Raw genomic sequence first — 20417 nt, forward strand, 5'->3', positions numbered from 1 at the left:
TGAAACGTAGGTAAGGTCGTACGATAACCCTGGCTCATGAATTCAATTCACATGCGTTTGATCATACGCGCTCGAGAATGGAAAGCCAAAGATAACCATAGGATGGCGAAGCGGGAAAATTGGCGGGACACAAAATCTAATGATAATGGGAAAAGCATGATGCAGACTAAGGCAGAGCAGAGAAAATACAGGAATACCTATATGTGGGGTTCATTCCAGAAGGGAACCGCATTGTGTGTTCTGATGGAAATTTGCGATAAAAAGATTATTTTCAGTTCAATAAAATACATATTATGAAACATATTTTATTCTTCCCTTTTATAGAAATCGATTAAACTGTGGTCAATTTTAGATCCGTTCCAGAATAATCGGACCGGCCTAGGAATGGACGAAATGTATGATCTTGAGGGTGAATTTTGGGAAATTGCACATGGAAAAGGTCTTGTGGTGTGTGTGTGTTTTGATCCTTCCGGAGGATCTTTTGGCTAAAGAATTAGTGTAATGCGGGACATTTGCTCGACCGACCAGCAAACCATTCAACCGTGCAGCCGAGGCAGGCACGTGGACAACCTTCCCGGGCGATTGTGAGGGAGTTTTTCCATGCCCCCTATCCCACCCAACCCACCCACGGGATAACGATTGGTTCGGGGGGAAAAATCAACCGTTACGAAAAGGAATCGGTTGCCCATTTTTGTTCCGGTTTGTTTACCTACAAGACGCCCGGATGGGATTGGAAAATTGTGGGCCGGAAAAGAGCGGGGATGGGGAGGGGGAGATGCACCCTCACCCGGAGCCGGAAGCTGTTGGCTCACCGGAAAAGCTGACCGACCGCTGACCGATTCGGATCTTGGTAATTCGATTCATTTTTCACCCCCGCCAAGAAAATATCCGCTATCGGAATCGGAATTCTTTTCCGGAGGGTCGGGGTTTCCTTTTTCCAGCTTTTCTCGTTCCAAAGAATGGGAGAAAGTTGCTTGCTGGTTTTTTTCCCTTGATTCTTAGACAAGACAGGATGTGCCGAGGTAAAGGATTACGTTCAAAAGACGATACACCGTCGATTAGGAGCCTCCTAATGTCGCTTCTGCCGAAGCTGCTGATGATGATGATGTTGGAAGTTGATTGCTTTCACATCCCTTTTAGTCCACCCTTCGGTCAATCGATTCGCCCTCGGTTCACTCTAGAATGAGGAGTTCTGGAGGTTTGGCCTTGGTTTCCCCACGTGAAAAACAATACATCAAACAATCGACCGTAAGGAAGAACGCTACCGGAGTTCCCCACCCCCTCCGTTCGAGGAACCGATACAAATAGGATTACCGGGGATCTGATAATTGATATGGAAAGGTTTAACTAGCGGCATTTAGCACCAATCGAGGGAATGGGGAAAAAGAAGATCGGGTTCTGTTTATCTTGAAGAGATACAATATTGGAAATAGAGGGTTGAGGTTGGGAGTACATACTCCTGCACGGTAACTCCACCGGAGCGTTAAAAAAAGAACATACCCGGAAGGATTTGTGAGTGTGCTACTCGAAAGTTAATTAATATGTTCCGGGTGACGCTTTTGTTTTTGCACTCAATGACATGAACTTCAAGAGTTGAAAAGGTATTCCTGACATTGGAATGTCAAAGACTGCCATCAAGATAAATAAAGTTGGATCCGAAAATTAGATAAAGATATCTAATCTATTTAATAATGGAGAAAGCTTAGTAAAACATCTTAATTTAGACTCATTTCTACAAGATTTTGTGAAGGAAAGAAAACATGGACTTACAAAAAATGTGTTTTAATTTTTACTGACTTTTTCATTAAAACAAGCACATACTCTTTTTCCAAGAAAGTTTCTCGAATGTCGAAGCAAAATACAAAATTACTAAAACAATAATTTCCTCCGTTAAACTAAGCTCAGTAAGAAGCGATTGTTTTGATACAAAATCGATCAATCAACCAGCTTTATCGACAAACGGCACGTAATCTCTCGTGGTCTATGCTGAGACGCTACTATTTTTTTTTTTCTCTGGCCTTCCCTAACGTCTTTCTGCAACCACACGCAGGTGCCACCCAAGTAGCGGCCGTACAACCCCCCGCTGGATCGCCCGTCTCGCCCGATTGCGCCCGCGAAGCTGGCGGGTGGTTGGCAGGAAAATTGCTGCCTTCCTGACAATTTTAATTAAATTACGCAAAACATCAATTGAATTTGCCCTGCGTCACCGGGTGGCCACCAACTGATGTGCCGGTGCCGGCGTCGACTCCGCTGGCGATGTGGCCGTTGCAGCATCCCATCCGGTACGCGACGCGCACTGGGCTGGAATTATTCGATTTACTCCCGCAATCAACTTCCGACCAATTCCGACGCGGAGATGGTTGCGCTGCCGACCGTTTGTTTGACCGGGGAAAAAGAACAAGAAAACTCCACACAAAGCCACTATCATGATTGAATGGGGGACTGGGGGGGACATAGGGGTCCAATGAGGGTGTGAGGCACCGTTTGACATCGCGTTTGGATAGGGTTCTCCCGTCTGATAGGAGACGCAAGCCGACGACAGCCAACCTGAACAACTTGTCACCAACTGGTATGCGGGTTAGCAAATAAAAACGGAAAAACTTTTGGGAAGCATGTTTTTTGTGAATTGTCTCTCGAGGGGAGGGAGGGGCGGGGGTAAAAATGTGGGACTCGAAACAATAGCGCAATAAATTACGCAACGCCTCAGTTGCAATGGCAAAATTTGAGATAAACCAAAACGTGGTGTAAGTTGGTGATGGTGATGACTTCTTTTTTCGCAGTTTATCCATGGTTTTGCACAAAGTTTGGCGTTAGAAGTTTTCCACTTTTTGTTTTGATGAGTGGACTATGAATATTTTGTAGTCGAGTAGTAATGTAGTAATTAGAATATGGCTTGGAACTATAAATTTCTTTGTTCCACATATTTGATTTATTTAAAATGATGAGTTGAGTATTTTAGAAAAAGGTGATGGAAAATCAGATCCAATTCAAATACAAAATAAGATAAATTGCTTATTTTTTGCAAAATTGCGCGTACAAAACGTGCCAATTTAAACTCATTCGTTTAAACTTGGACGTCTTTAAGATGAGGTTGTAAGATAAAACTAATTTAGTACATTCACGTAAGTTTTAATAAATGTTTTAAATGCTGTATCCAAGCAGTTTTTTTCGATCCAATGAAAATTCTCTTCTGATTTGTAATAGAGTATTGGACTGTTTTTTGACAGTTGATTAAACAATCCTTACATAGGTAACGGTGATAAGCTATTTACAAGCAATCATACAAATATTTAAACCAAATGGTTGAAAGTTTAAGAAGTGTGAGGTACCATTGAAGCTAAGTTTTTTTGAAATTTTATTTGAATATTTTTCATATCATCCATTACTATTTCGTAGTATATAAATAAAAGACCTCACTTGTATGCAGTCCAACAGTATAATAAATAAAAGTTACATAAAGAATGTCAAACCTGCATCGAAACAATCTAGGGTAACTGTACCAATAGTGGTGCACTTAGTACTGTAAATACCAAATAAGTGTAATTTATTAGTGTTAAGAATACAATATTCTACATATTTGAATCAATTATGATCGAAACATGACTTTTCTTCTGAAAAACATCTATTTTTGCCGTAAAGCATACAAAATACACGCAAAAAATCGTATTTTTCTTCCTATTCGGTTGCTCCTATTATGGTGGTATGGTTCCTATAGTTGTGGTATCGTGTTCCTATAGTGGTGGTAGTACGAAAAACTTAAATATATTTTGGCTATAACTTATTTTTGAAACATATTTCAAACAGAACGGTAAAATACTCCTTCACCAATGCGTTGTCATTGAAAAGACTGTATTGTTTTACCGAAATATGTCCAATTTTAATTCATAAAAAATGCTCTGAATATTACAGCTAAAACAATAGTACATGCTTTATAGCGTATCCTTCGCCCGCTTTCTTTTTTCTTTCCTCTGCTTCTTCTGCTGAGCCTTCTCTCCAGTTCCGCTTTGTTTATTTTGTAGAAACAGAATAAAATCACTAAATTTACCTGATTATATTGGCCAAAACCGGAATAAAACTAAAATATACTTGTGAAAAAATCTATGGCTACTATAGGAACAACTTGGGTTTTTGTGCCTATAGTGGCACTATGGTAAAAACTATGAAAATATAATAAAATTATGCTAAAATGCACTAAGTTCGTATAAATCAATTATATTGGGGTTTGTCAGTAGTGAAATCATATAGTTTTAATGATTTTGCAGTGATTTTTAGCCTTAAGAAAATCATGATATCCGTTATAGATTCTTAAGGAATGCAGCATGTTGGGTCAACCTGTTTTGAAAATATGTTGGTAGTACGAAAAACTTAAATATATTTTGGCTATAACTTATTTTTGAAACATATTTCAAACAGAACGGTAAAATACTCCTTCACCAATGCGTTGTCATTGAAAAGACTGTATTGTTTTACCGAAATATGTCCAATTTTAATTCATAAAAAATGCTCTGAATATTACAGCTAAAACAATAGTACATGCTTTATAGCGTATCCTTCGCCCGCTTTCTTTTTTCTTTCCTCTGCTTCTTCTGCTGAGCCTTCTCTCCAGTTCCGCTTTGTTTATTTTGTAGAAACAGAATAAAATCACTAAATTTACCTGATTATATTGGCCAAAACCGGAATAAAACTAAAATATACTTGTGAAAAAATCTATGGCTACTATAGGAACAACTTGGGTTTTTGTGCCTATAGTGGCACTATGGTAAAAACTATGAAAATATAATAAAATTATGCTAAAATGCACTAAGTTCGTATAAATCAATTATATTGGGGTTTGTCAGTAGTGAAATCATATAGTTTTAATGATTTTGCAGTGATTTTTAGCCTTAAGAAAATCATGATATCCGTTATAGATTCTTAAGGAATGCAGCATGTTGGGTCAACCTGTTTTGAAAATATGAATTTTGGCGCTTATATATTACAGAATGAGATGGTTCATCTTTTTAACACTCCGCAGAAGATCAAAGAACATTTCATAGAAGAACAAATAACTCCATTGTATATATATCGGCCTAGAGCTAGGATTTTATTCCACTACAACCACTATTGGTACTAGCTCCACTATGGGTGCACTTACCCTAAGTGAATAAAAAAATAAAGTAAAAGTAAAGAGGTTGTACGGTAAATTTCATAACCAACGTATTTATGCTGTTCTGGAAGTCATATTTGAGGTGGTTATTCAGAATAGCTTCTCTCGAATATGTTTCTTGCTAACGGGATAAAAGAAATTGATACTTTCATCGACATTTTTGCTCTTTACGGTAATGTCACTTGGTAAGCTGATCCCTCCTAAAACCACAACAGCAATAAAAGTAATAGAAAACGGTAACAAATCGTTTACAATCATTTCCCGGTACTTTGTCGTAAACGTTAGTGAAACCCTTTTTTCCTAAACGATTTCCAATCTAAGTGAATAAAAAAATAAAGTAAAAGTAAAGAGGTTGTACGGTAAATTTCATAACCAACGTATTTATGCTGTTCTGGAAGTCATATTTGAGGTGGTTATTCAGAATAGCTTCTCTCGAATATGTTTCTTGCTAACGGGATAAAAGAAATTGATACTTTCATCGACATTTTTGCTCTTTACGGTAATGTCACTTGGTAAGCTGATCCCTCCTAAAACCACAACAGCAATAAAAGTAATAGAAAACGGTAACAAATCGTTTACAATCATTTCCCGGTACTTTGTCGTAAACGTTAGTGAAACCCTTTTTTCCTAAACGATTCCATGAACCACTTTGCCACCCTTGAAACTAGGGAAGCTGTGGGAATCTTGCTGATTAATTCGCCTTCCGTCCGGTCCGTGATCGGCCAGAAAACATTGCAAACAATAACCGGACCCTACCGACAACAGCCCTGCCACTCACCAAGAGCGCCAGGACTTCGTCGTAAGGGTGCCTCATTTCCGTCCGCTCACGCTGCGGGTCGAGAAATTTGTAACCGGTGATTATCCATGGCCCAAAAGGGTGAACTTGCCGGCGATAAATAAAAGGGTGTCAAAATATTTGCCGCCACATCGTCAACGTTCACGACGGCGACATCATTAGGGGTTAGGGTTTGTTTAGCAATGTGGCAACATTTCTTCGGGACCAATTTCTTGCCCAAGGGTGCCTCTCCCAGGGCAAAACTTTCCCGGATGAAGCCATTTACCGCTCGGTTTTAGAGGAATTTGTTACAGAAATTCTTTTCTTCAGAAAATTTCCCGCATCCCTCTGGTTTTTAGGGGAAGTCATAAGAAAAGAGTCAACTCACCGACGGTTAAATACCGTCCTACAGCTACGGTACGTTTGAAGTACCCCCTTAAATCGAACTCATTACAACGATTTATGTGTAAACATCAGGGATTCAATCGATATCCGGTGGAAAGCTGAGCATACACATGGACTTGATAATCCATTTTCATCTCGTGTTCGTCACTCTCAATAGGTATCAGATAACAAAACAAATCTTTCTATCTAGCTCCCTGCGCTTCAGTTATCTCTCGAACGATAGACCACTTCTCACGCATTAACCTTTTTGACTTTTGTATCGATTACAAACCACCCTCGGTGGCATTCAATTACTCGCATAATCCTCGCACATCCCGCTCATTTATTTCACGGCTTCTTCTCGAATATCTTCGGATCGGATCGTTTACTTCCCTTTGCGATTTCCTCCGTTTTTCCGCAGGGCGGATGATGTGTAATTGATTTTCACAAGCTTCTCACTTAGAGGAGGTGTGGGTGACTAAGCTGAACTTGGGGATCGCAGGAGGGTGTCATGTAAGTTAGCTGGATTTATTTGAATTATTAACATCTTTAATCCAAACCTCCGTTTAATGTAGTTAACAAGCAAACCCGATGAATTCCAGGAAGCTAAAGAAACATCACTGTAGAAATCATATTGAGCGTCGAGACAACAGTTCAATCGTAATTCGAAGAACAATATCTGTTGTTGACCAACGCCGAGTTTGTGAAGGCAAATGGTTTGGGTATTGTAAATATCGCCTTTTGGGATGTTATTTGATTCCCTTTCAACGAGGTTGTCTTTTATAAAACATCCATTCAATCCACCTTTTTCGCTTCAGAAACGATGCATAATGTATTGCACTCACAGAATGAACTTTGGAAACTTATTGTGGGAAGTCTATACATTTGTCTGACGCTCGTTTTCTCCCCTTGAGAGTTGGAAAATGCACACAACCAGTGAAGGGAGAAGAAAAGTACGAGCGTAAAGTAAATTGAGCAGGAAAGAGACTCGAAGACACTATTCGCAGACGCAATCAATCAACTAGATGGATTTGGTTTGATCGGAAGTAAAGACGACACTTTCAAATCGAAAATCAATAAACTCTACAACACGAGTTGAGAACGCTCCGGCTTGCAAGAAACTCGTCGTAAACATAGCCATTGGTAATAGTAAAAATAATGAATGCAGGGTCAGTCAAAACTACTTACTTTTTCTCCCGTTTGCCGGCACCAGTATCACGAAATCCTTTCGCGAAAGGATTATTATCTATTTTCAATTGCGTTATCTAAGGGAAGGGAGGAGAGACATAAAAATTAAAGTCAAAAGTTTACATTACAAACTATGTTTACTTACTTTTTCATTTTGATATGCAGTTACAGCTATGAATTCGGTTTCCTTAAACACGTAGGTACGAAACGTCGAGTACGGCAGCTTCAGTATGTCGTTTGCTCGGACTAAATGAAATCTAGGCTGGTACTTGTGCATCGAATTCAGGATTGTCTGTAATTGTGAGAAAGGAAAGGGTAAACAGTTAATGCGTTATTATTGTGAGAAGTTCAACCAAATGCTAAAGTGCCAATTATTTTTCGAAAACTTAATAATTTCGAATGATTAACAATTTGATTGCATTTTGTCTCATTATTTTTTAGTTCGGACCATTATCCATTGCCAAGAGCAATAAAAGTTGCGAACCTTTGGTGGACGTTTATCCCTTTACAGTTTTGCAATAACCTTCATTTCTGTGCTGAGAAATATTTGATCGTGTGAATGAAAAGTTATTTTTTATTATATCATTATATTTTCTTTTCGAAATGTCGTTCGACCCTAGGCTGGAAAAGACGGAAGCAGTAAACTTTTACATGAACCGCACGGCATGCGAATCCCTATTTCGTGAGGTAGAAAAAAACCTAAAATCAAATAGGAAATTGCACTCCGTGGGTAATCATAAAACTAGAAAATGGACAACAGTCATGGAAAGCGCTTCCGGATGTAAAACGAGCAACAAAAAAATAGGCAGACTCTGTTAAAAGACCACCATCGACGCTAATTTGAAATGATGTAGCGGAAGTTTGGAAAAACCCTAAAATTGGTCCCAGAAGAACATCAGCACAAAGACAAAAATGTAATCAAACGGGGAACCAATGAGGTCATCGTGCGGAATAGGTTCGTGAGTCGATTCGGGGTTTAACAGTAGAAACTTTCCGTCGTTATGTCTACTCTCATAATGTAAATTGATACTTTCATGTTTTTTAAAAATATTCACAGTGTGATAAAATAGTTTTAAAATGTTTTACTATGTGAGTTTTCGATTTTTCAAACAAGCCGCATATCAAATCCTTCTTACTCGTTGCCGAATATATAGTAACCAGTTAATTTCCGGCACAGGAAGATGGTTCCCCGAGTTGTTCAACCTCTTTACGTTTTGTCAGTTAACAGTTTTGCTTGTCGCCTTAAACTTCAGCCCTCGAAATCAAAACAAACCACCTTATCTGCATGCGGTAATGAATGGACGAAAGAATGAATGGACGCTCCATCCCGCGGTCGTAGCAATGATGGATGGTTGGTTGGATGAGGTGGCTTCCTTCACACTCATCCAAGCTCCCTTCGTAACACTTCGAACCGACGCCGTACATGTACACCGCGAACGGACGGGTCTCATTAATTCAATTATTTTATTAATTAGATTCATTCACTTTTATGACTCTTTGTTTACGTGCTCGCGGGGCAAAGGAAGGCGCTCGTGGATTTGTCTTCGGTAGGCAAGCGAGTTTGGTCGTTTGTTTTGTCTTTGATTCCGTTTAGAGATGTGTGTGCTTCATTTCTATTCACAACCTCACATGATGATGTCCTCTCGTGAGCTGCTAACGCTTCATGCTCATGTTTTCATACCCTAACTCCGTTGGGTCAAGTTGGGTGTTGGCATAGGAAGAACATAATCGCGCACAGAGGAAAAACCGAGTTTGGAACTTGTAGCAAATCTCAGTGGTGCAACTGGAGGATCATTCATTCATTAGTTTGTTTTCGCGTATTCTGACTAATGAGTAGGGCGCCGTTAGTGCCGATTGCCAGGTGAGATAAATTAATGCTCATTCATGGATTTCGTGTGAGTTCTCTTTTCCTTTTTTGTATGCCACATGAACAAGGAAATTGTCATTAAAACGGCCATAAAAGGTTAACTGCTTCCAGGTAAACATTCCATTGAGAAGTCACACTACGATCGGTAAACGCTACATGCATAGGAAGTTATTTAACGTGCAATTTTACTTTACTTATCCAATCGGAATGATTTGAAAACTGTTCGCAAAAGAATTCCATCAAATTTAAAAGGCTTCACTTAAAAATCAAACATCAATGTTTTTGTCATGAAGGAATGAAAGTAATTAACGAAATTTCAATCTTTGTACTAAACGAAATTCTAGTTATTTTCTACATTGAAAAGCATTTAATGAGAATAGCAACAAACATAACGAAATTTTTATCAAATTAGATCATCAAGTAGTAATAATAATATATCACCTAGTCAATTAAACTTTCGTTAAAGAATCTCGTGTTTTGGAATGTTTAGGTTTCATACATGTTTTATCTGTTCTTTCATAAAAAAAATATTTGAAATTATAAAATAATATACATTATTGTGTTTTTTTTTTCAATTTTAATCTTTCAATGTGAGAGATTTGAGAAAAATTAATGCAGTTTTTTTTAGAAAATATCGTACAAACAAATATTTTTAGGCAATGTATTTTTGGATGCCATTTTTAAATTCTTAAGAGTTTTGAAGTTCAATTAAATATGAGTGTAAGAAATCGACTTAAAAAAATCGTTTAGCTTTGCCGATTCAGATGCACTCCGTGTGGCCACTTTGAGCGTTTGTGATTTTCTTCCATTCCCCCCATCGTGCCATGTCTCCCATTCCGTCCATCGATCGAGCTGGGCCAAGCCTGGGAGCAAATGGTCGATCGTGCGCTTGATGAAGATATAACATTTACTTCCTACGTCCCTCGTCAACCCGGGGTGTAGGGAGGTTCGGTGGTTGTTATCGTTGCAGCCAACCGTCTCCCAATTCCCCACAACCCTCTTGCCCCGAACGAAAATGGGAAACACGGAAAGAATCCCGGAGGTCCCAATCATCATTTCATTAAGCAGCCCACGTACCCAAGGGGTGGTGGAGGTGGGGTAACGAACGGAGGGTAACCCGAAGGCCGCGACGAGTAAATGGGCGACGAAAGATCGGCTGTCCGGTGCCGCGGACCCCACGCCTTCGGGGGAAAGAAAAAGGCGGAGGGTCAGAAATAATGATTAAATAATCATACCCCAGGTGGGTGGGTTTGGGGGGAATGGAAGGGACGCCGACGGGGAGGCTGCGCTTGGGCTCCGTGCCGGACCAGATGGGTTAAGCATTATCTTGTTAATTTTTCCATCTTAAGCTCATTCGAAACTTCCTTTTCTCGTAAAACCTCTCACTTTGCGAGTCGATCGTACGCGCGATACGGTTTCGGCCTTTTTGGGCCTCGGGAGTTTTGAGGTGGGGGAGGGTGGGAGGGCGTGATTGCGCGATGATCGCGACGTCGAAATAATTTCGCCACTCCACGAGTACGTGTGTCCGGCTGGTGTGTGTGTTGTGTGTTTGTGCGAACGGTTTTCTTGTCCATTTTGTTCCACAGTTTTGTTTTTTCCGCTCGACACACGCTTCATTTTCCTTTCGCTCGTTTGCTTGCGTTGTTTCGTGTCTCGTACGCCCGGGCCGATAATTTAGTCGTTTCGTTCCCTCTCCTAACCTTTGCATGTTTCCTCCCTTGCCCCACATCGCTGCTCGATCATATTTTCACGATTTTCATTAATTGCTCTTGCGCTGGCTCGGACGACATTTTGGGAAGCTGAAGAAAAACACCCCCCATCAAAGGGTTTTGCCAGTCACAGCCATTCACACCGTCGCTGATAAACCCCTCCACATGACGGCGTCATGTTTGCTGGTTGGCGTAAAACCATTTTTTTTAAAATTCCCATTTACCTCCCCTTCTCGAGAAGGCCACTTCAAACGAACACTGCATTCGTGTGCAACAGGGCAGGAGGGGGGGAGTAAGGAAGTGAGGAGAAAGAAAGGCACCAACGGAAAGTGCACACTCTATATCGCTCGCGTACACCACGCCCCCTTTTGTGTGTGTGTGTGTGTCTAAGAGGGGGGGGCGCGCGAGTTTGGATCACCCTTAGCCCACCCATTTGAAAGCTCACCCCTTTTTTGCTACCCCAACGGCATTATCCCCCCTCCCTTTCTTCCACACTTCCTTTACCGGTCGCGATATAATTTCTTTTCGCGTGGTTTTTCTTGTTGCGTTTTTTTTATTTCCTTGGAGCGCTTTTGGGAGCCAGCAACAAAAAGAAGCTTTAGAATAAAGCTTTCAAAGTGATGGTTGGGGTTGGGTTAGAAAGTCTGGGCGCCTCGCCTAAAGGCCGACCACCCTCAAAGTCGGGCTCCGGGTTGTTCGTGTGTTTGTGTGTGTATGCGGAGAGTGTTTTCTCTCATCAACCTCCCCATTCCTTTTGGGGGGCCTTTTGCCACCCTATAATCTTCGTGCGAACTTCTCGTCCCACGGTGCGAAGGCGGGTGGAAGGAAAAGGTCCCCGTGTTCGTGATCTGGTGCCGAGTGAATTCGTTTATGACCATGCCAGCCCGCCCCTCCACAGTTCCCCCTTTCGTCCCCCGACAGCTCGAGGGAGGACATTAATAACGTCGGTTCGTCGTCTACGGTCGCACAAGTCACCATCCCCGTTGCTCCGGATTGGTTTCTCATTGCCCGTTTTCCGGACCACCGGGCCGGCGTGGGGATCATAATTTCCCAGCATCCTGCATCCGACACCCAACTGCGTGTGTGTGTGTGCCTCTATGAAAGGAAGTGGAAGTGGCTCGTTTTGACCGTTTGATTGTTTTTTCGCTCCCTTCGCTTCCCCTGGTGGTTGCATAAAGTAGCATCTTTCCCCCAAAACACTGGCATCACTTAAGGCAGCGAACTTTCGACTTTTCAACGCGCGATCGTCTTTGGGTGGCCATCGTTACGCGGGGTTTTTGTCAACGAACGCGATTTACCCGCGTTCGCTTCCGCTCGAATTCGGGGCGGGCTGTAAAAATGGCGGCTTCTTTTCGGCCACAGCTGGCCACGGGACGGTCGGGTTTTCCAAACCACCTACCCTGCCCCGGAAGTTGACCGTTGTTCGCCGGATGCGGCAATCGGAGATGATTATGATGATGATCTCGTTTTTTTTCCCGCCGAGATTGCCGAACCAAAAAAAATAAAACACGAGACCGTATCGAAAGGGAAGTGACAAATTAGGTACAAAGCCGAGTTAAGTTTTAGGAAAAAGGGGAACGAAAAGGTTTTATGATAGCTTGAAAATTGGCATGTGAAAAAGGATGATTCATGTTTGATTCATCGCTATTCCGTTTTTTTCGCCGTTGCTTGGGTTTGCCTTTTAACTTGTTTACGATCCGGTTTAGAATCCACCTTTCATCGTGGTAAAGTTTCATCATAATCTCAACTATCTTCCCGCAATCTTCGACTCCCTCCGGCAGTTCTTGGCCGATAAAAAACGAGCCACTCATAAAGCAAACGATTTTATATCCCCCGCCTGTCTCTCTCCTTTTCGGTATGGCAATTTTCAATAAAATGTCAACTCGATTCGGCCATTTTTTTCCCGGTTCAAGCTTCGGGGACATAAAATGACATCGAACGAAGAAAGCATCCGATTTTACGATGGATTAATTAACAGTTGCGTTTTACTCGGGGCTCCCCAAAAAAAAAAGAACAAAACCATTCGCCTCAACGGAACTGGAAACTGTCTTAATCTAACGAAAGTGCATTCGTGTGTCGGCACACTGTCCCTTGATTCCGGGTGGCCCTGTCGGTCTGTCTCCGTGCGAGCTGTGTGTGTTTTTCCTACCACCATGTGTCTGTCACCGGCAGATGAGAAATAAAACGGAACAGTTTAGTGGAGACACACAAAAATGCCGCAATCGAATGTGTTTTTTCACCGTTTTATTTTTTTTTTTTTTTGGCCATCGGGCAGGGGCTCGCGGGAAGTAATCGTCGCGTAGGGCGGGACGAGTAAAAAACCTAAATGAAAGATTAAAACTTGATGGCGGGAGAGAACAAAAAAAAACCTATATACGGACACACACTCATTTCCAACAGCTCTGCCCAACGCCACGCAATCTTATCGGACACGCTGTGAGGTCTGCTTCCGTTCGGTGATTCGAAGGGAAGCAATCGAAAGAGAAAAAAAGTTCCGTCGAAAACTCACCCATCAACGCGATGGAGATGAAGTTGAAACCAGTTTTTTGTTCGGTTCGGGCGACCCATCCAGCAGCAGGCCAGCGGTCAGTAAGGTTGCGCTATTAACAGTGTTTTAATCAATATTTTAATCCGACCGATTTTAGGTCATCGGCATTCAAGTGCATTAATTACATCGGGGTTGCAAAATGTTGAAGATGAAACATTTTACAAAACAATCCCGAGGGGAACTAAAATGTGGCCAAAAGGGGAAAAAATTGGCGACTATAGGTTGATTTATAGTCAAAAGAATATAAATTTTAATTTAACATAGATTTACATTAAAGCATATTTTTAAACATGGCTTGTTTTTAGCTATTTTACCAAGTGCTTACAATTTAAATGTCAATTTTACCTATTGTTATAGTGTTTAAACTCCTCCTAAACGGTTGAACCACATATGTTTCTTAGAAATGAGAATACTTAAACCATAATTCACTTTTGGGAACTGTATACTTTTTTAATTAATTACGATTCTCTATCGTCACATATTGGTTTATTCATTTACATTCAGCAATGACATATGAATTGTAATCTCAACTTGGAAGTATAAAAAGTTACAGCAACATGCCCTTTTACAGAGCTGTTTTCGAAGAAAGCAATTACTAGAACAACAAAAATAATCTTTGTTATTTGTAGGTAATAATAAAAAATTTGGTATAGTTTCGGTACCTATAATATATGGATGAATGCAAAGGTCGAAGAGTTAAATTTTAAACTTCCAACTCCCACAAAAATGTAAGTTATCCATCAGAGTTGTTGAACTGTTTAATTTTTACAAAGCATGACACAAATAGAATGAGCAATCAAAATGTGTAGTTTAAAAACGAAAACAAAAATGTTTAACCGAGCCGACTAGTTTATGAAAATTTTCCAAATTTATTACTAGCCCATTCCCAAATTATGTTATTAAAAAGGGGATGATCGGTTTCATATGGCATAAAAATGAACAATATTACTGATGTTGTACTTTATATGCAAAAATAGCAAAAGATGCAGATGTGTTCATCGTATCACTCTGGTTGATAAAGATTTAAATAAAATATTTTTCTGATGGTTCGTGTTTTTGTTTTAGTTGTTTTTGGTCATAAATATCCAAGTTCAGACCTCAACATCAATGTTATATATTTTATACGGATCAAATAATTTCTCCATTTGGAAATGTAAGCTAAGAAGAAAATATAGATTATACAAATTACGCTCAATATATGTAAAACTGGAATAACATTGCAGAACTCTCCGTGCTTGGGCAGAAATAAGTACGATTGACTGGAAATTAAATTGTAACCTAAAGGTCCCTCACATCTTGTCTCGTTGAAGGTGAAAAATTACCCATTTTTACCATGTTCGTTCCGAAGTGTCTCGAACGTGTACCGATTTTTCTCCGATGCCCCTTTTCATTTGGCCCCGTTTCGCTGTGGCCAAATCCTCCACCACGGTGGGTGGTTTTTGACGGATCGATTCATTACCGGTGTGCGATGACATGTCTATCGATTCCCGATCGGGCTAATTAGTTTGTACCTTCGCGTCCGGCGACGGCGTTGGCCCTGGTTTCGTGCCGTTTCGTATTTTCGAATGCTGCCGAGACTGCCCAAAACCGGTTTTCGATTGCAAATGCCACCGAGGTGGCCCCAAAGCAGCACCCCGGTCCGTTAGATAATTACGACCATTTAGCTCGAGAATGGCAACGGCAGTCGCAACCGGTTCCACTGGGGCCCAGTTCGCCTAGGACTAAATCGGATCGCACTTTGACACTCCCAGCGACGTGCGACGTGACGACACTCTTTCCCCGCTCTCTAATGAGCCCCTTGCGGCCAGCATTAGGATCCACACCTCGGCAAGGGGTTTGTCCATGGCCCGAAGGGAACCTTTTCCATAAGCACATAAATTTATCTCGATATAGCAATTTGGCGTCCCATCGAACCGGGGGCTTCCGGCCGATCGATACGGTTGAACGAAATTTTCGGAATGCCCAGTTCGCGCCCACACGCCCCGAAGGAAGGGGAGATAAATTTGAACCGCCACCGAAAGCCACCGTATTTAGAATTCCCGTCCGGTGTGGCCGCACGCTTGAAATTCTCTTCTCACACCACAACACACACCCGGTGTCTGCTAGGGGAGCGCTCCTTGTTTTCCCAGCTCGTTGTCAACATTTTAACCAGAAAAGAAAGGTCCCAACCGAGGAACCGTGAGATTGACCACCGGGAACCGGGCTAGAGAACCTCTCGGAACAAGAGAATACCTCGTTCAAAGGAACCTGGTGGCCTAATGAATTCGAATAAATTAAAATAAGGCACTGCGTTGCGCTTATCTAAATTGATATCTGTGTTTTTATCCGTCTAATTTACCCGTTTGCTTCTGGGTGCTGCTGTTGCTGCTTTGGGAATGGTTTAAGAAAACCGATCCCAATGAGGTTTTATTTTTATGTTTTCGAACGTTCTTAGCCAGTGCGGCGTAGAATGGTAGCGCATAAATCAGGCGGCCGATAGGAGCAGAAGCTATTCGGTAAACTCCCGCCCCGAGTGTGTGTTTTATCGGGAACAGATTGAAATTAGAAACCACCGTTCGGCGAGCCTCGTGTCAAAACGGACGCTCCTCGAAAGTGTTGCACAAGAATTTGCCAGCGCCAAATTCGTTTTTGCACGACTAAAATACCTCTATTCGGACAAAAACTATCCTTTCCTGTTGTTGTTATGTTAATCTGTGACTTTGAACTATTTATTATGAACGCTTTATCAAACACATGCCCGGTGGCATGCGGATTTTTATTCGCTCATGTTCATTTGAACACGTTCAGCGGATACCTGAACCTAGAAAATAAAATAAAACCACCCATTTTACCAACGATATTTATGCATTTTTTCAAGAACTGTTCACCCAAGCGCCGCTTATGACATGATGCTTGATACTTTGTGTATTTCCTCGAATTGTGCTCCTTTGGTCCTTTGATGTCGGGTCAGGGCATCACAGGGAGAGCATCTTCCAGGAACACACTTATGATTTGTTGCAGAGATGTTTAGTGGAAGATAAAGTTATGATTGATGGAAGGAAAAGTGATACAATATGATCTTTTTCGTTTCGCTTTGTTTATGTTGAAATTGCTTTAGATTTTAAATTTTGAACCCATTATGTGAGCGTTTAATTAAAGCCTTCCAATTAAATTCAACCAATTAAAAATTATTATTCTTGTTAAAAAAGATCATTTTCGCAAGAGTAGTCAGCACATTACGTGATTTAATTCTTCCAATAAGTGAAATAAATAAAACAACAATTGATTTATTTTTTAGTGTTAGCTTCAGCAAAGAACTTTAAATCATACTACTCATACCAAAAAGTGGTAAAATTTAAAAGTTATAATTATCTTCAACAATATCTCATCATAGTCCAGCACAGATGAATAGAATACAGCGTTCCAATTCCGCAGAACGACTTTCTTAATCTTTCACCAAAAATCTCATCTGAAACCGATTCGATCGTCTTCATCATGGCGTTCCGTTCTGCCGGTTTACGACTGTATAAATATTCTAATAAGCTTAGGGCAATAAAAACGCGTCCGAAACAAAACGAAACTACAATCGCCAGCCTCATTATCATCATCATCATGGCCAGCGTTTCGCAGGCGGCAGCAACAGCAGGATGATCATCACTATCATCACCACCGTTATTAGGAAGTTTTATCGATATTCATAAGCGAACGCAACCCCAGGGTAAGGTTTTATTTTCACCCCTTCGCGAAACGTCCTTTAATGTTACATCTGGCGTGAGAGTTACCTCGCTACAAGCATGAAAACGCCGGGCCATAAAAAATCTGGACCTCCTGCTCGGGGGCTTGGGGGGGGGGGCTGGTAGTGAGGTACAGTTTGTCTTTTATATCCCAAATTAATTTACGATCTCCGACGACGACGACGACGCTCAACAACTGGTCGGTGTTTCGGGAGCAAGGGAGGCAGACCGGGTGTGACGTGATTCTTTCGATTTTTCTCGCTCGTAAAAGTGCGATTGATCGCCCGAAAAGCCCACCGAAAAGCGAAGGAGTACCGTGGGCATCTTCAGAAGTTTTTATTTATTTCACCGGAATGCTCGCGAGAGGAAGCGAGACAGTGTCGTGTTTTTCATCTAAATTCCTCTAATCATTCGTGCATCAGCGCATTTTATCATTGCCGTTCCGCCCGCGGTGTGAGAAAGCTCGCATAGTTTTCTCGAGCCGATCGGTTTTACTCCCCACCAAAAAAAAAAAAGGTTTACGATTCGACCACTTCTGCTACCCCCGAAGCCAATCGGGCGATCGATGAAGCAATATTTTAACGATCGCCGTGTGGGATCGAACCTGAACTCGAATGGGCACATCGTAAAAATTCAATCGAGATCGAAAAGTCATAAAATTGCAACCGATGTCGGCAAAAGGGGTGGATTTTGCGGTGTATGAATGATTTAACTTTTTTTCTTCAAAAACGATAACGTACGAAAAATCCTACCCACGATAATTGGTGGGCTAACATTGGTACAGCTTTTCATAAGTTATTATTTTCCGAATGCAAATAGGAAAGAGTGGAAAGGAACGATTAAAACCTGATGAAATTAAGCAACCTTTTATAGTTCAACTCGAAGATGGTTAATTAAATTGAATTAAACAGATAAATAATTGTCTTAAATTGCAAAGGAAATACAGCAACTGTTATTTCCAATCATTTGCATAAGACAAGGGCAGTATAGACTTCAATTTTTCCCCACCTAAGCGCTAAAGAACTTATAAACGCACCTCAGGGAAGGGAAAATGATATACCGATAATGGTGACCATAAGTTAAATTTATGCCTCCTTTACCGATGATGCGATCTTTGATCTGTGTGTGCGATAGAAATGCGGAAAGTGCCGAGTCATTCCAGCAGTAAACGAGCAGAAGAGACACATTCAACCAAGGTGTAACCGTATGTCTCCTCGTGTGCCGAGGAGTAATGCACCATGCGCTCGGTAAAGTGCCATTTAATGAACGCCTTTGATTGCCGCCTTCCGCCCGAAGGCAGATGAGCCTGGCGCGCGCGTGCGTGTGTGTGCTCGTTCGAAAAATTATTATAAATAGCTAATTGGGAAACACTTCATGCATCAAGCAGGGACGGCATTTAAAAACGTGTTCCGTGAACGCATCCGAAGCCGCCCGGGAACGATCGATTATCGGCGACTAATTGCAACGCCGGTGGATGGTATTGATGGAAACGAGAAATAACCCCCCCCCCCCCCCCCTCCAACCCCCCCTCCTAGCATTTAACGTCCCGGTCACATTTTGTGCATATTGATTTGACATGGGAAAACATTATCTTCAAATGAAGATCACCGAACGATTGCGGCGAGGAACCGGCGGATGCACCTCTTTAGAGTTTTGTTTTTTGGGAAACAAACGCCACTCGGCGAAATCGTTTTAACTTTTTTGGTTTATTTTGTGGACCTTTTTCAAAAGGTTTTCGATAGCGAGGATTAATTTCTAACCCGCACGTTCGTTGATCGTAATTTTCCCCACGAGTTTTCAACCGAAAAATGTTTGCTTAAATTAATTTGTAGTCACATTCCAACAAATTGTGCCTAAGATATTTTCAGCACGGTTGAATTCATTGAATGTGTTACGGACGGACGATATGTTTCGTTCGTGATACCAACGGATAGGAAATTTCACCCCCGACCGCGAGTAAAGAAAAAACAATGTATAAGAAAGTAGAGAAAATGGGAAAAGACATAGGTCAACATTCTCCCGTCACAAGCCAAGAAATGTTAGGACAAGAAGGTCATAACAAAGAAAGAAGATGCGAGAATGACGTAAGTAGGAAAACCCGAAATATTTGATGTTTTCCAGATGGAAAACTGTGCGTACATAGCAAGTAGGAATACAATCGTGAGCATTGAAGCCGCGTGGGATCTTTTAGGAATAAGCGACAATGCATGATGTCGCAAGAGAACGAGCATGCATGCGCTCGAGAGACCAAAAAAGGTCAATTAGAAACCACAATGTTTCACACGATTGATAAACTTACGAACCCCAGCATAGCCACGTCAACGTGACGATAACCAGACGCCCCACGCGATGAAGGGTTAAAATCTTAGCGCGATCGACGTGATCGAGCGACGAAGCGTCAAGTGGGTCGATATCGATCGACGCTGCAACCCCTCGCTTTCTCATTAGGAGAAAGTGAGACGTTTAGGAAAAAAGGACGCGTGACAGGAACAGAATACCGCGTAACTTTCTCACGATGTGCAGGGGGCAATCTGGAATTAGAGCGAGATCTTCTATCTTGTTTACACTTATTGATCAAATGTAACCGAAATAGTTTATAAGCGCTCGAAAATTTGAATAAACTAGTTATCTTCACCAGGACGCCTACGAGTAAAGTACCTGAAATTCCTTACTCAAGTTCATCCGAAATTAGTTCACGAAGTACCAAAACCCTTCCGAACTTACGCTAGATTCTGCTCTGTTCAGCGGCACGTCACGCTGCAGACCGGCTTCTCGTAAACCCTTCCAAATACTTAGAGAAAATTCTGAAGGCTTCTCTCCGACGTCGGCAAGTCACGGCTCGGACGGAACTTTAGAAGATTCAATAAGTTTCCCGCTTCTGCGTGGTCCTCTCCGCTGCCGGCAAGTCACGGCTCGGACCGGTCACGCTGCCAAGCATTCCCAACTCCTCGTCCGAAAAGAGTTAAGGACAACTCGCGGAACACCTCTCCGTTCAGCGGCACGTCACGCTGCGGACCGGGTTCTCGGTTTCCCTTAATTTTAGATCAAGGTATCACACGCTGTTTGCACCGTCGTTGGCACGTCACA

At 41.7% G+C, this 20417-nt stretch overlaps 1 protein-coding gene across 1 annotated transcript in view; it reads right to left on the reverse strand.

The window, feature by feature from the left end:
* Window positions 1-20417, reverse strand: part of LOC131285724 (optomotor-blind protein) — a 125312-nt gene that overhangs the window by 10635 nt on the left and 94260 nt on the right. Inside the window, exons 5-6 of the mRNA XM_058314581.1 lie at window positions 7639-7785; window positions 7494-7570 (exon numbers count right to left, since the gene is read on the reverse strand). Coding sequence (XP_058170564.1) covers window positions 7494-7570; window positions 7639-7785 — 224 coding nt within the window. The remainder of the gene's footprint in view (window positions 1-7493; window positions 7571-7638; window positions 7786-20417) is intronic.

Source organism: Anopheles ziemanni, chromosome 3 (genome assembly GCF_943734765.1).
Source record: "Anopheles ziemanni chromosome 3, idAnoZiCoDA_A2_x.2, whole genome shotgun sequence".
Taxonomy (NCBI): Eukaryota; Metazoa; Arthropoda; class Insecta; order Diptera; family Culicidae; genus Anopheles; species Anopheles ziemanni.